Genomic DNA, 13,457 nt, shown 5'->3' with positions numbered 1-13,457 from the left:
AATAACAGGAAATTCTACTTAGTTCCTAGAGACAAGAAATAAATATATTATAGCAGTGATTGAAATAGGGCATAAAAAAGAACTAAATATTACAGTAAAAAATACACTACATTCTAAATCATGTAGTTCAAACATGAAATGAAGAAACTTATCTACAAAACAAAAACAAATCTAGCAAGTAATGCACATTCTGCTTAGCTGGGTTTTTTCTGCTCAATAAAAAATTAAAGATAGGGCTGGGGTTGTGGCTCAGCAGTAGAGCACTTGCCTAGCACGTGCAAGGCCCTAGGTTCGATCCTCAGCACCACATAAAAATAAATTAATAAAATAAGGGTATTATTGTGTCCAACTACAACTAAAAAATAAATTTTAAAAAATTAAAGATAAAAAAAGGTTCCTTCTGGAAAAGAAATTCTTCTATTATGATCTGATATTTTCACTTGTACAATGATTCATATTTAAGAGAAATTGGATATACAAGCAAAATTCTTGGGAAGATTCATCCACAACATTAAATAAAATATTTTGGTTTCAGTTCCAGGAAATTTAAATCTTTGTTGATTCAACTATTAAACTTCTAGGTATGAATGATCCTTCTTATTAGATGGAGGATTATAAAAATTATAGTTATCAGTTATAGTAGCAAATAATCAACTAATCTATTTGAACCTCACAACAACTTTGAGAAAATAATTATTATCATCCCCACTTTAAAGCTGAGAAACCGAGGCATATATATGTTAAATGGCCCAAAGTTCTACAAAGAGTATCGATACAACAAGAATCTAAGCAGTTTTTAATTACCATGCTAAATTACCTGGCTGACATTTAACAAAGTTCCTCCAGAAAAAAAAATAAATAAACAAGAGCACAAATGATCAGACAGGAAAATTATCCCCCAAAAAGCTGCTTACCATAGAAGAGTTTCCTTTTCCCTTCCGCAGAGATGCTCCAGGAGTATAGGTACGGAGCAATTCTTCATGATCCATGGACATTTGAGTGGTATTTCCACTAACAGGAACATCACATCCTACTCCATAAAGGAAGAGAAAGTGACAGGAACTTCTATCTGCCTGCTAAAAAAAAAAAAAGAAATAAGCTCTACCACAGCACTGAAAACCAAAAGGAACAAACATTTGTTATGAGCCGTCTTCCTGTTTAACAACATCCTAGAAAAACCTCTCCTCCCCATCCCCATGCCTCACCTGGAGAGACAGTCATCAGAACCCATTAGGACAAATCATGTTGGCTCAATGTCTTTGAAACTACTCGGTTTTAAACTCTCCAAATCATCAAAAAGACTGGATTTTGAGGCTGGGATTGTAGTTCAATGGCAGAGCACTTGCCTAGTATGTGTGAGGCCCTGGGTTCAATCCCCAGCACCACATAATAAACATAATAAAGCATTGTGTCCATCTACAACTAAAAAATTTTTTAAAGTTGAAAAAGAGTGGATTCTATGATTGTAAATTAAGTCTAACATGAACACAAGTATCGTATCAACAAATATAAACCACTATAATGTAATCTTGATCAATTAGAAATGACAAAGCTTTTCTGCCATAAGATTTTATCCTGTGCTATGTCAGGATAACTGGAACTTGACTCATTTGAAATAAGAGTCTATTAACAACTACATCATAGGAGTGATTTCACTGATGACAGTACTATTAAACTGATTACTAATGTTTGTACTTTAGATATACCACAAGCAAGGGCATAAAACTTTGAAGTCTAATCTCTTTTCTTATTTGGGGGATAATCTCAAACTCCACTATGTTAACACACAAAGATAAAATAAATGTGAATAAACTTGCCTCACCATTAGCACATTTATTTATTTTTTTAAATAATTTTATTTGTTATTGATGGACCTTTATTTATCTATTTTTTTATATGTGGTGCTGAGAATCGAATCCAGTGCCTCACACATGCTAGGCAAGTGCTCTACCACTGAGCCACAACCCTAGCCCAGCACTTTTTTAAAATTTATTTATTTATTTATTTATTTCGGTTTTGCAGGGGTACCAGGAATTGAACCCAGGGGCACTTAACCACCAAACTACATCCCCAGCCCTATTTATATTTTATTTACAGACAAGTTCTCACTGAGTTGCAAGGGCCTCACTAAATAGTTGAGGCTGGTTTTGAACCTGCAATCCTCTTGCCTCAGCCTCCTCAGCTGCTGGGATTACTGGCATGCACCACGGTACCCAGCTCCAGTAGCATATTTTTAAACAAAAAATTTAACAAGATTCATGGTACTAAAAAAGCATATGAGTTCAATACACTCATGATTTCTCATACCTTCTAGGACTGGACTGAAAAAAAAAAAAAACATTAAGTTTTACTCTTAAAACTATACCAGAATTGAAGAATTGATGAATTTAAAAACTATGTTAATGGGCTGAGGTTGTGGCTCAGTGTAGAGCACTCGCCTAGCACGTTCGGGGGCCTTATTTATATGTGGTGCTGGGTTCAATCCTCAGCACCACATATAAATAAATACATAAATAAAGGTATTGTGTCCAACTACAGTTAAAAAATAAATATTTAAAATAAAAATAAAATAAAAACTATATTAAAAGAAATATTCCTGTTCCCTACAACCTCACCATGTTTCAATAGTTCGCAATCAAAAAACTTTACTCCAATATAAGGAAAAAGAATTCTACTAATCTTTTCAAAAAATGAAATTTTTATGGAAAGATTATAAATAAATCTAGATTAAGGACCTCTTCCCATTACCTCCCCCTGCCCACTCTGGTATTGGGGATTGAACTCAGGGCTTTGTACATGCTAAGCAAGCACTTTGCCACTGAGCTACATTCCCAGCCCTTTATTTTTTCTTTTATTTTGAAACAGGATCTTGCTAAACTATCCATGCTGGCCCTAAATTTGTGATCCTCCTGCCTCAACCTCTCAAGTAGCTGGTATTATAGACCTACACACCATACCTGAATTCCCCTTCAGATTCTTGACATATAACATTCCCTGGATTAATCTAGTCATGAGAACCAATTCTTATATATGGACTTGAGAATAAAGAAAGAATACATTTTTCAGCCTACTTAGGTCATATCAACCTCCACTCTACCTAGGCCTGCCCAAGGCCTACTTCAGTCAACTCGATTTCATCAACATTACAGTTTTAAGATCAAAACCTCAGAATAACTTTTTGAATGTTCATTTGTTGGTTATTGTCTTCTGCACATATATTTCTCTTAAGGACCCAATAGAAAGGAGGAAGGAGCTCAAGTAGAACCTAATTTGGTTAAAAAACAGTCCCTTAATTCGTCCCATTACTATTTCAAATATTCTTCCAATTTTAAAGAGGTAATTTTCCTTACCTTATTTTTAAGAAGAAACTTATTCCTGCAGATCAAAATTTCCCGTAACCACTTGAGAATTTCTGTGCTACTAAGCATTTGATGGCTAGTTAATTTCTTGCAGATGTAAAAAAGCATTTGTGAACTGTAGTAACATAAAGTTAATTGTTACCATTATCATGTATAAATAACCTAGTACAAATATAACCAGTATAAAAGAATGGCATTCTCTCATAATGAATATAAATTTAGAGAAACTTAGTTTCTCTTGTAGGTTTGTTTAACAGAAACAGTTATCCAACTGTTAGTAGCACTACAATCAAAGGACTATATTTAAAAAGCAAATACTTATAAGCCCCCTGCTCCCCAGACTCTCAGTGTTTCATCCATGTATCCCACCCTTGAAGTGGGCATAAGAAGAAATCATATGCATAGCAGATACTGTATATAAATCCAGTGCCATACAGCAGCAGTCTGCAAACCACCATTTGCTTTTTTAAATAGTTTTAGTGGAATGCAGCCACGACCCATTCATTCACATGTTGTCTTTGGCTGCTTTCTTGCTCCAAAAGCAGAAGTGAATAGTTACAACAGACTGGATAACTACAAAGCCTAGCAGATTTACTATCCTGTCCTTTTAGAGCACAGACTTGCTAATCTCTGTTCTAAAGCTATATTGTCCAACATAGTAGCCACCAGTCAGTCATATGTGTCTTCTGAGCACTTTAAATATGGCTTCCTATATTGAGATGTGTTGCGTGACACCAAATTGTGAAGGCTTTGTGAAAACAAGAATACAAAATATCTCATTAACAATTCATTCTTTTTATGTTGAAATTTTAATATTCTAGGTATGTATATAAACTAGGTTAAATAAAATATATTATTAAAATTAACTTTACATATTTCTTTTTACTTTATTATGTAATAACTAGATAATTTTAAATTATACCTGTGGTTTACACTGTATTCTTATTGGACAGAACTAATGCCAAGTGACTCAGCACACCCAATTCTATTAAAAGATAATGGTGGGGCTGGGGTTGTGGCTCAGTGGTAGAGCGCTTGCCTAGCCCATGTGAGGCACTGGGTTTGATCCTCAACACCACATAAAAAATAAAGAAAATAAAGATATTGTGTCCATCTACAACTAAAAAAAAAGTTTAAAAAAATGGCAAAACTTGAGGTTTACATATTTAAACATTCCTCCATGTAGTGCCTTTGTGTTCATTAAAAGATAATTTATTTAATTAACCTAAGAAATAGACAATGAAATTAAATTGTCTGTATTTTTGCCTTTTAAGCAAATATCCATTATTAATTCATTCATCAAAAGTATGAGTATTATAGAAGATTTATGAAAGATAATTTTAAAAACTAAAAAAAAAAGCTATAAAATATTAACTCTGTATGCTTATAACTGTAAAAATCTATTAGAAACACAGTTATAAACCATGTTTATACAAAGAAAGATAAAACAGACTATATCAAGCAAGAGTACTTGTGCCTGGATGATAAAATTTAGTACTATTTTTAAAAATGTATTTTATACATTGTTATAATGTTGCTATTAGAATAAAAAATATTCTAATAATTTCTAGTCAGATAAAAATACAAACTCATAAGCACTCTAGAAGTATAAATTAGTAAATTTTTATAATAAACTAAGAATGATACAATTAATATTTAAATACAAAAACTCTAAAATTAAAAGTTTAAATTGCATTTAAAAATTAAAAGTACATATACCTAATCTCCCAAAATGTTTCTACAGGAGCATCAGGATTCCACAAATCAATGCTATCTAACTGATGAAGAACCAGCAAAGCCTGAATTTTAAAAAAAGAAAGAGAGAAAACTCACTCAAAACAATTTGGGAAAAAATAACCTTTAGTTAGTATTTATTTTATAAATGGTAACAAATTGAGCTATGTAAAGCTACAAAGACTTGATATACAGTAAAGACAAAAGAGAGAAACCCTAGAGAACACAAATCTCTTAAGGAATACCATACAGAATGAAATCACTTTATTCCTGTCATGTTTACTCTAAACAGCACACACAAAGTTAAATGATGAACTCAGAATAATACAGACACATAAAAATTGCTTTCAGAAACAAACTAAATGATTTAAATAAAGAACTTTCTGTAATAAAAAATTCATTCCCATCCCCTTCTTAGCAATTTAAAACAACAAAAAAGTTTAGATTTTTCATTTCAGCAATGAAACTAATACATTGTAAAAACATAATAAAATTATTAAAAATAAAACGGTTAATCCCTAATAAAGGGGTTCCCCAAAATTAATGCACACAGCAAAAGATAAAGTGGAAATTATCTTGCTTCCCACAGATATTTACTGACAAGATAAGTTATATAGGGAGTGTATTAAACACGTATTTCATAACACATTATTCATTCTAAAGTAATTCAATTGACCATAAAATTAAACTTCGAATTTGGTACACAGAGCGTTAACAGGAATTAAATAATTTACTTTAAATATACAATTACCACATAAATACATTATTCTTATATAAAGAGCAAAGTGTATACCCCTCCTTCAATACCCAACCTTAACTCCAAGTCGACAATGTTTTCCCCTCCTCCACTCCAACAAACATAGTTGATCTCTGTATATTATTTGAGTCTTTGGTCAAAATATTTAGAGATTCTTTGAAGCTTTTTATTAAAATTCCAATAAAAATATTATTGGGATACATAGAACTGATTTTTCTTCTTTAAAACCAAATCAAATGCTTCAACTGTAAATGATGTCACTGATAACCTGCCTCACAATAGGAAAAGATACATAAATGTTTAACTTTGGACTACTTTAAAACTTCAAAAGACACAGAAAAGTATCCAATTACTAAAGGAGTGGGGATGTGGAATGGTGGGCTTCTTTTTGGGGTGATAAAAGTGTTCTGGAATTAGATAGTAATTGTAAAACTGTGGATATGTTCAAAATGCACACCTTAAAATGAACTTATTGGTAGGCAAAATATGCTCCAATTTTAAAAATGACATTTTAGTAAGTTTAAAAAATAAAATGCATATACAAAATTTTGACCTTTTTTATTAAGCATAAGAATTTGCACAATGTAATCCCAGCTACTCAGGAGGCTGGGATGAGAAGATCACTTGTCCAGGAGTTTGAGGCCACACTGGGCAATACAATGAGACCATGTTCAAAAAAAAAAAAAAAAAACACCAAACAAGCAAACAAACAAAAAATGAATTTCACCCAACATTGCTGCTACCTATGACATAAGGCAAATCAACCCTTTCTTTCTCCATGGAATTTCTAAAATAATACATAGACACAAACATACCATTTCCAGAAATGATATCTACCTATTACCCATAGAAGTCATACACCAAAGGAACATCAAGAATGTATATAGAGAAGGAAAGAAGAGGTTTTGGGAAACGGGAAATTAACCTGATCAAATTATATTGTTATGTTGTGTGCACATAAAATATGCAATAATGAATTTCACTATAATGTATAATTATAGTGCACCAATTTAAAAAAAATTACATAGAAATTTTTTAAAATAATGTATACATTTATAGCCTTTCCTTCAAGAGTCTAGAATTCATTTCCCCCTTACCTCCATTGCTTCCTGAGCAATCTCTGGCATGTGCGACTGAGGGACCAGTTGGACGAGCCCTGTAATTAATTCAGCTGTACTGCCTTGGGTTTCGGGCCCCTGTTTTCTTGGATTCTGCAAAGGAAAGAGCAAACGTCAATTAAAACAAAACAAAACTGACAGGGATCATGAAGAGGAGGGAAGAGAGCAACTGATAATTGGTACTAAATTTCTTTTAGAGGTGATGAAAATGTTCTAGAGTTAGTGGAATTAGTTGCAGAACTTTGTAAATATTCTAAAAACCACTGAATTACACATTTTAAAATGGTGAATTTCATGGTATGTGAATTTTAACTCAAAAATTTTTTTAAATCAAAACAGCATTTGTTATAGATTCTTTTAATCCACATTTATACTTATTCATTAATGTAAATAATATCCATGGAAATTTATAATTAAAAGAAATAAAAATAAGCATTAGCTTTTCTTTCTTTTTTAATATTTATTTTTTAGTTGTAGTTGGTTGGACACAATACCTTTATTTTATTTATTTTTATGTGGTATTGAGGATTGAACCCAGGGCCTTGCACGTTCTAGGTGAGTGCTCTACCGCTGAGCCACAAGTATTAAGAACTTGGGATGTAGATCAATGGCAGAGTGCTTGTCTAGTCTGAGCAAGGCCCTGAGTTTGATCTCCAGCATGGCAAAAAATAAAAACAAAATAAAAAATAAATGAAGTGTAAGTAATTTTTTTTCAACAGTATATTGCCTAAATAATGTAAGTCTGGTTTGGAACTTACTGGTTTTTTCTTTTTTCTAAATAGATGGACACAATATCTTTTTATTTATTTTTATGCGGTGCTGAGGATCTAACCCAGTGTCTCACACATGAGAGGCAAGTGCTCTACCACTCAGCCACAACCCCAGCCCACTTACTGGTTTTGAGCTTACAAATGATTGTATATTTTAAAACAAAAAACACACATATTGGAAGAAGATTGCATGATTTTCCTGTACAGCCCTTTTTATATTGTAGAAAGGTCCTATTCAAATCCACAGAGCTGATGTCAAAGAGGACTAGAATCCACACCTCCAGACAGCCATATTTCAATCCTTTACATTGTGGAAAAATATATTGCACCAAGCAAAGATAAGTATTGATTGTATAAAAGTGAATACCTAATTAAAGATATTAAAATGTGCCTGGCACAGTGGTACACGCCTTTAATCCCAGCAGCTCAGGAGGCTGAGGCAGGATGATCACAAGTTCAAAGCCAGCCTCAGCAACATAACAAGGCCCTAAGCAACTTGGCAAGATCTTAGCTCAAAAACTAAATAAGATATAAAAAGGGCTGGGGGTGTGGCTCATTGGTTAAAGTTCTCTGGGTTCAAACCCCAGTACTTCACCCATACACATAAAAAAGTGTGAAATGTTTCCCATAACTTAGAAGATGTATTTACACTTCAAAAATACATGGTATGCCTGCAATTCCAGCTACTCAGGAGTCTGAGGATCATAAGTTTAGGGCCAGCCTAGGCAACCCAGCAAGACCCCTTCTCAAAATAAAATATAAAATGGGCTGGGGATGTAGGTCATTAGTAGGGTGCCCTTGGGTTCAACCCCCAGTACCACAAACAAATAAACAAAATGCTTCATTTAAGTGAAGCCATCTTACCTTGTGTCCATATTTATCCTAACTACAAATCATTCCCTATTATAGTGACTGAGGTAGGCCGTTCACCAAAAGTATATTTGTAATTCAAAACTGTTAACCTATTTTCCAACATTTATATTCATTCATTCATTCCCCAATAGTATTTACTGAATACCAAAGAAAAAACAAATTTTAAAAAGGCATTTTCTACCCTCCAGCAGCATGTAGTTTCAGGAGGGAAAAAAACATCAATAAAATAATTAGGATGGTGTAGGACAAGTATAAAACTACAAATGAGATAAGTACAATAAAGTTATATCTGCAATGAGAGCCTATACCAGGGAAATATAGCCTAGTCAGGGAGGCTTCCTAGGGCGGGGATAATAGTTTAGAATTATTAGGAATTTCTCTATAAAGAGAAGAGAGAAACAGATTCTAGGCAGAGAGAAAAGCAAGTAACAAAGGCAGATATGAGGGAATATGGTAACAAGAATTGAAAGAAGAGTCATTATATTATGACTTGAGTACAGAAGACAAAACTATAAGCTAGATGTAGAAGAACTGGTAGATGAGAGAAAGGTTTTGCAAGACTTAATACATCTGTCTGAAGTTTGGTCTTTATCCCAAGAGCAATTTCAACCAAAACGTTTTAAGTTGGGCAGGGGGCATTACAGGATCTGCTTTTTAAAGAGATCATTATAAATTTCAGAGAACAGAAAGGATTCAGGGGATGCAAGAAATACTGGAGGTTAAACATGAGGCTTGAAAAATTGAGAGTAACATGATTAGGACAGATGATAAAGATGGAAGATAAAATCATATTAGTTTAAAAATATCACAACTGAAACCATTTAATAGTTATTCCTATATTTCTATTAGCTAAGATTTAGAATTTTGATAAATTACAGAATAATTAAATATTTACAATAAATCTTTCACAATTTTACTTATCATTACTTTGAGAATAGCTATTTAGCCACTAGATGGCAGTAAAGAAAATAATTTCTATAACTCTTGGAAAATAGCAAATTTTGCTTAAACTCTTGTCTTCAAACAGTAATATATTTAGCATAAAAGACATTGATGACTTTGATGTATTCGGTGAACCTAAGTTAAACCACGTAAACAGTGGTACTAATACTGTGAGACACACATGATGAGGTAACATCATAGCTTGTGTCATATAACAAAGAAATAAGGAAAAAAGACATTTCATTACTTTCAAAGGCTCACTCGCAAATTTTACAGTTTTCCAAGCCAAAGATTTAACTATTTATTCTATTAGACTCTAGAATTTGGATGGGCCTTTCGGAAAGTTCAGAATATCAGACCTTCTTTCAGGGTCACTGATCCTTTTGGGAGTTCTTTCTCACTGTTTTCTCATTTCCTCTATATCCAGAAAAATTACTTAAAATATACATTTTTTTCATAATTCGGGGGCTTCATAGAACCCCTACATTACAGTAATGTAAAAAACTCGATCAAAACTGAAAGTACCACAGCCCTTAAAAAGCATGTTACTGAATAAAGCAGTAATAAACTTTGCTTGCTGCTATACTCTAAGAACTGCAGAACCTTGACAAAGGTTAAATATGTTCTCCTATTAACTTCATAATATAGAACTGTCATAGCAAAGACATTAATAATATTAACACTAACTCTTTTTTCAGCATTAATAAAAGCTAACATTTTTTAGTGCTTATTATATGCCAGGAACTGTTCATAAAAACTTTCTATATACTATTTCAATTTTCTTTTTTTTTTTTTTTTTTTTTTTTGAGAGAGAGAGAGAGAGAGAAGTTTTTTTAATATTTATTTTTTAGTATTCGGCAGACATAACATCTTTGTTTGTATGTGGTGCTGAGGATTGAACCCGGGCCACACGCATGCCAGGCGAGTGCGCTACCACTTGAGCCACATCTCCAGCCCCACTATTTCCATTTTCTTAATGATCTCTCTGAGGTAGAAACTAGTATTATTCCAATATTTCAGGCGAAAAATCTAAGGCACAAAGAGGTTAAATAAATCACCTAGCTAGTAAATATGTCTGTCTCAAGAGCTCATGCTTTTAATCACTTCATGTGATTACTTTAATCACTCATTTACAGCATTTACATCAGTTCCTAATTATTGTGTGATGTTCTCAGAAATCTAAAACCATCTGAGGCAATAAAAGCAGAGTTACAACAATAAGTAAGTACTAACCACATCATTTTCATCATTCTCCTTCCAATACAGTATCTGCAAACAGAGTCAATGAAAACAGAAAGTTGATGAAAAGAAAAAGGGGAACAAAAAGCTAAACTGTTTGACAACAGCAAGGCGAAATTAAAAAGAACAAAGAGTATAGATATTGGAATGCACCTTGATTTATGGTTCCTTTGAAAACTTACACAAAGTAAAAGCTTTGGATCTGCATGAATTAGTTTCACCATGGACAAGAGAAGATACTTATAACTTCTTGTCTCCACATCCGTAGGTTTTTCTTTAAATTTAAGGCTTGTTACTTTTTCTTTAAATGTAAGACTCTGAAAATAAAACAAAAACATGGTATCACCTTGTAAGAATCAGATATTAGATGCAGGAAAATAGTTATTTAAACTTAAGAAATTCATTATAGCTGAGTACAGTAGCATAATCCTGTAGTGGCAGCTGAGACAGAAACATTACAAATTTGAGGCAAGCCTAAAATGTCAATAGAGCCAAGATTGAGAACGCTTGATGCAATAATCAATAATGTGTTATTTCTTTTTTAAATTATTTTTTGCTTATTTCTTTTCTTTTCTTTTTAACAGAATTTCTTTATTTTATTTGTTTATTTTATGTGGTGCTAAGGATCAAACCCAGTGTTAGGCAAGCACTCTGTTAGGCAAGCACTCTGCCAATGAGCCACAGCCCAACAATAAATTATTTCTAAACCAGTTGTTATATGTATTTGCCTGTGCTTCCAGATTTTATGGCCACCTACTATACTGAGTTCTTCATTAGATGCTTTCAAGCAGAAGTTATAGGACTTTTGCTCGAAATCTCTTTTGAGAGAAAGCATTGTGCTTAGTTCATCATTGTTCCCAGGCATTAATATTGAGCCTGACAGCTAATAGAAATCAATACACTTCCATATTTGTTGTTTGACTCACAAAGATCTTAAGGATCCTCCAAATTATAAAATTTTCTTATTCTAAAAAATTCTTATTCTAAAAACTATTAATTAATTTATTTATTAAATTTGCTATCTTCTCTAGTGAAAATATCAGCCAGAAAGCTGTCCTTTACACATTATGTATATATATTCAAAATTTCTTTATATATATATATATATATATATATATATATATATAAATAAAATACAGAAGAGAAGCAGACCAGATGGAGGTTTCTTAAAACCAGGTCAATAAGAAATTCATTCACTCATTCACCAAATAGATACTACATGCTCAATATATGCTAAATGTGCTCTAGGAACTAGGGACCCAGGATTCTATCAGTCAGACAAACCTCCTGTTTTCTTCAAACTAACAAGCTAACATAAGGATTCATACAAAGAAAATTAAATGATACACAATTGGGGAAACTAAATATTAAAGTTAAACAGAAAGTGACTATTAACTTTCTACCAATTTCTATTATTGAAGATGATTCATTTTCTACTAGAAAGGGTCCTAAACTTACAACAAAAAGTCAAATAAAGTTCTAACTTCCCAAAAGATATCTAGAAAAAATAAACTGATTGATAAATGATTTTTAAACAGTTTATCTGAGGCTGGGAAAGCTCAGTGGTAGAGCCTGTGCTTAGCATACACAAGGCCATGGGTCCAATTCCTAGCACCACCAAGGAAAAAACTTTATTTCAAGCAATTTCTAAAGCTTTTTAAAAAATGATATCTAGATAAATTATACTTAAGTAGCTGATGTTTGTTTACCTCCAATCACACCTATACTTTTCCAACTTTAAAACAAATTAAGTACTTGACATATAAAAAGCAACTAAAAATAACCTTGCATATTAAAGTTTATTCATTAAACATCATTAACATGCCCTTGTGGCTATTATTTTCTAGGATACATAATGTTAAAACATCATGATACAGAAAACTTCTCAATTTGAATCTAACAAGCCTCAGAAACAATTCCTGACAACTGGGTAAGAGTGAATCACAACTGTATAAAACAAAAATATTTTATTGGTATGTGAACTTGGAAAAAGAGAAGCATGCCAGGGAGGAAGCTGTTTAAATTTTAAATGGAGATGGCTAATTTACTAGGTAAAATCAGTAGGTTGAAAACATGTTATATTTTCATTTAAAATGACATGATGTGACTATAAAGGTAACTATATAAAGTAAAAAAAAAAAAAAAAATCCAAGACTTTTCTGAGGTAGTTACAAAATGGGTCATACTTAAAGCCACAGAAGCCCACTAACATGCAAAACAGTGACTGGTTGGCATCTGATCATGTGGTCAACAGCAGCCAATAAGAATAGAAAATAAGCAGAAGACAAAGCATCACCAATCAATGTCAAGAGTTGCCATGTACAATGCCCTTGTGTTCTACATAAATACCAAGAAATGACTTACCAATTCTATAATTAACTGTTTTTATTGATTCACTGAGTTTTACAATTCCATAAGAATAATAATCTCTTAGACTAATTTGAGATGTCCGCTTTTATTAAGTTTAAACATAATGGAACGTCAGTATCAAAGTGCCTATCATTTACAAATGTTCAAAGTATATTTGCTAACAAATAAAATATATTTATTTTAAATTAAAAAGTTTAATTTTATTTCTAATTTCTTATGCAAAATATTCAGGATGAATGCCAAACATTAATTCTAACCCACGAGTCAGCTTCCCTTACTTGTTTTCATAAAGTAA

The 13,457-nt window shown here is 32.4% G+C and overlaps 1 protein-coding gene across 6 annotated transcripts in view; it reads right to left on the bottom strand.

Annotated features, from left to right (window-relative positions):
- Positions 1-13,457, bottom strand: part of NF1 (neurofibromin 1) — a 249,204-nt gene that overhangs the window by 147,759 nt on the left and 87,988 nt on the right. For all 6 annotated transcript variants that reach the window (XM_081270001.1, XM_081269998.1, XM_081269996.1 and 3 more), the window contains 5 exons: positions 10,975-11,109; positions 6,948-7,061; positions 5,079-5,158; positions 3,351-3,474; positions 915-1,076 (listed from right to left, as the gene is read on the bottom strand). In XM_081270001.1, the coding sequence (XP_081126127.1) occupies positions 915-1,076; positions 3,351-3,474; positions 5,079-5,158; positions 6,948-7,061; positions 10,975-11,109 (615 nt within the window). The remainder of the gene's footprint in view (positions 1-914; positions 1,077-3,350; positions 3,475-5,078; positions 5,159-6,947; positions 7,062-10,974; positions 11,110-13,457) is intronic.

Source organism: Spermophilus citellus (genome assembly GCF_964194105.1).
Source record: "Spermophilus citellus genome assembly, chromosome: 17".
Lineage (NCBI taxonomy): Eukaryota > Metazoa > Chordata > Mammalia > Rodentia > Sciuridae > Spermophilus > Spermophilus citellus.
Note: the sequence above shows the minus strand (reverse complement) of the source record. Positions and strands in the feature narration are given on the sequence as shown.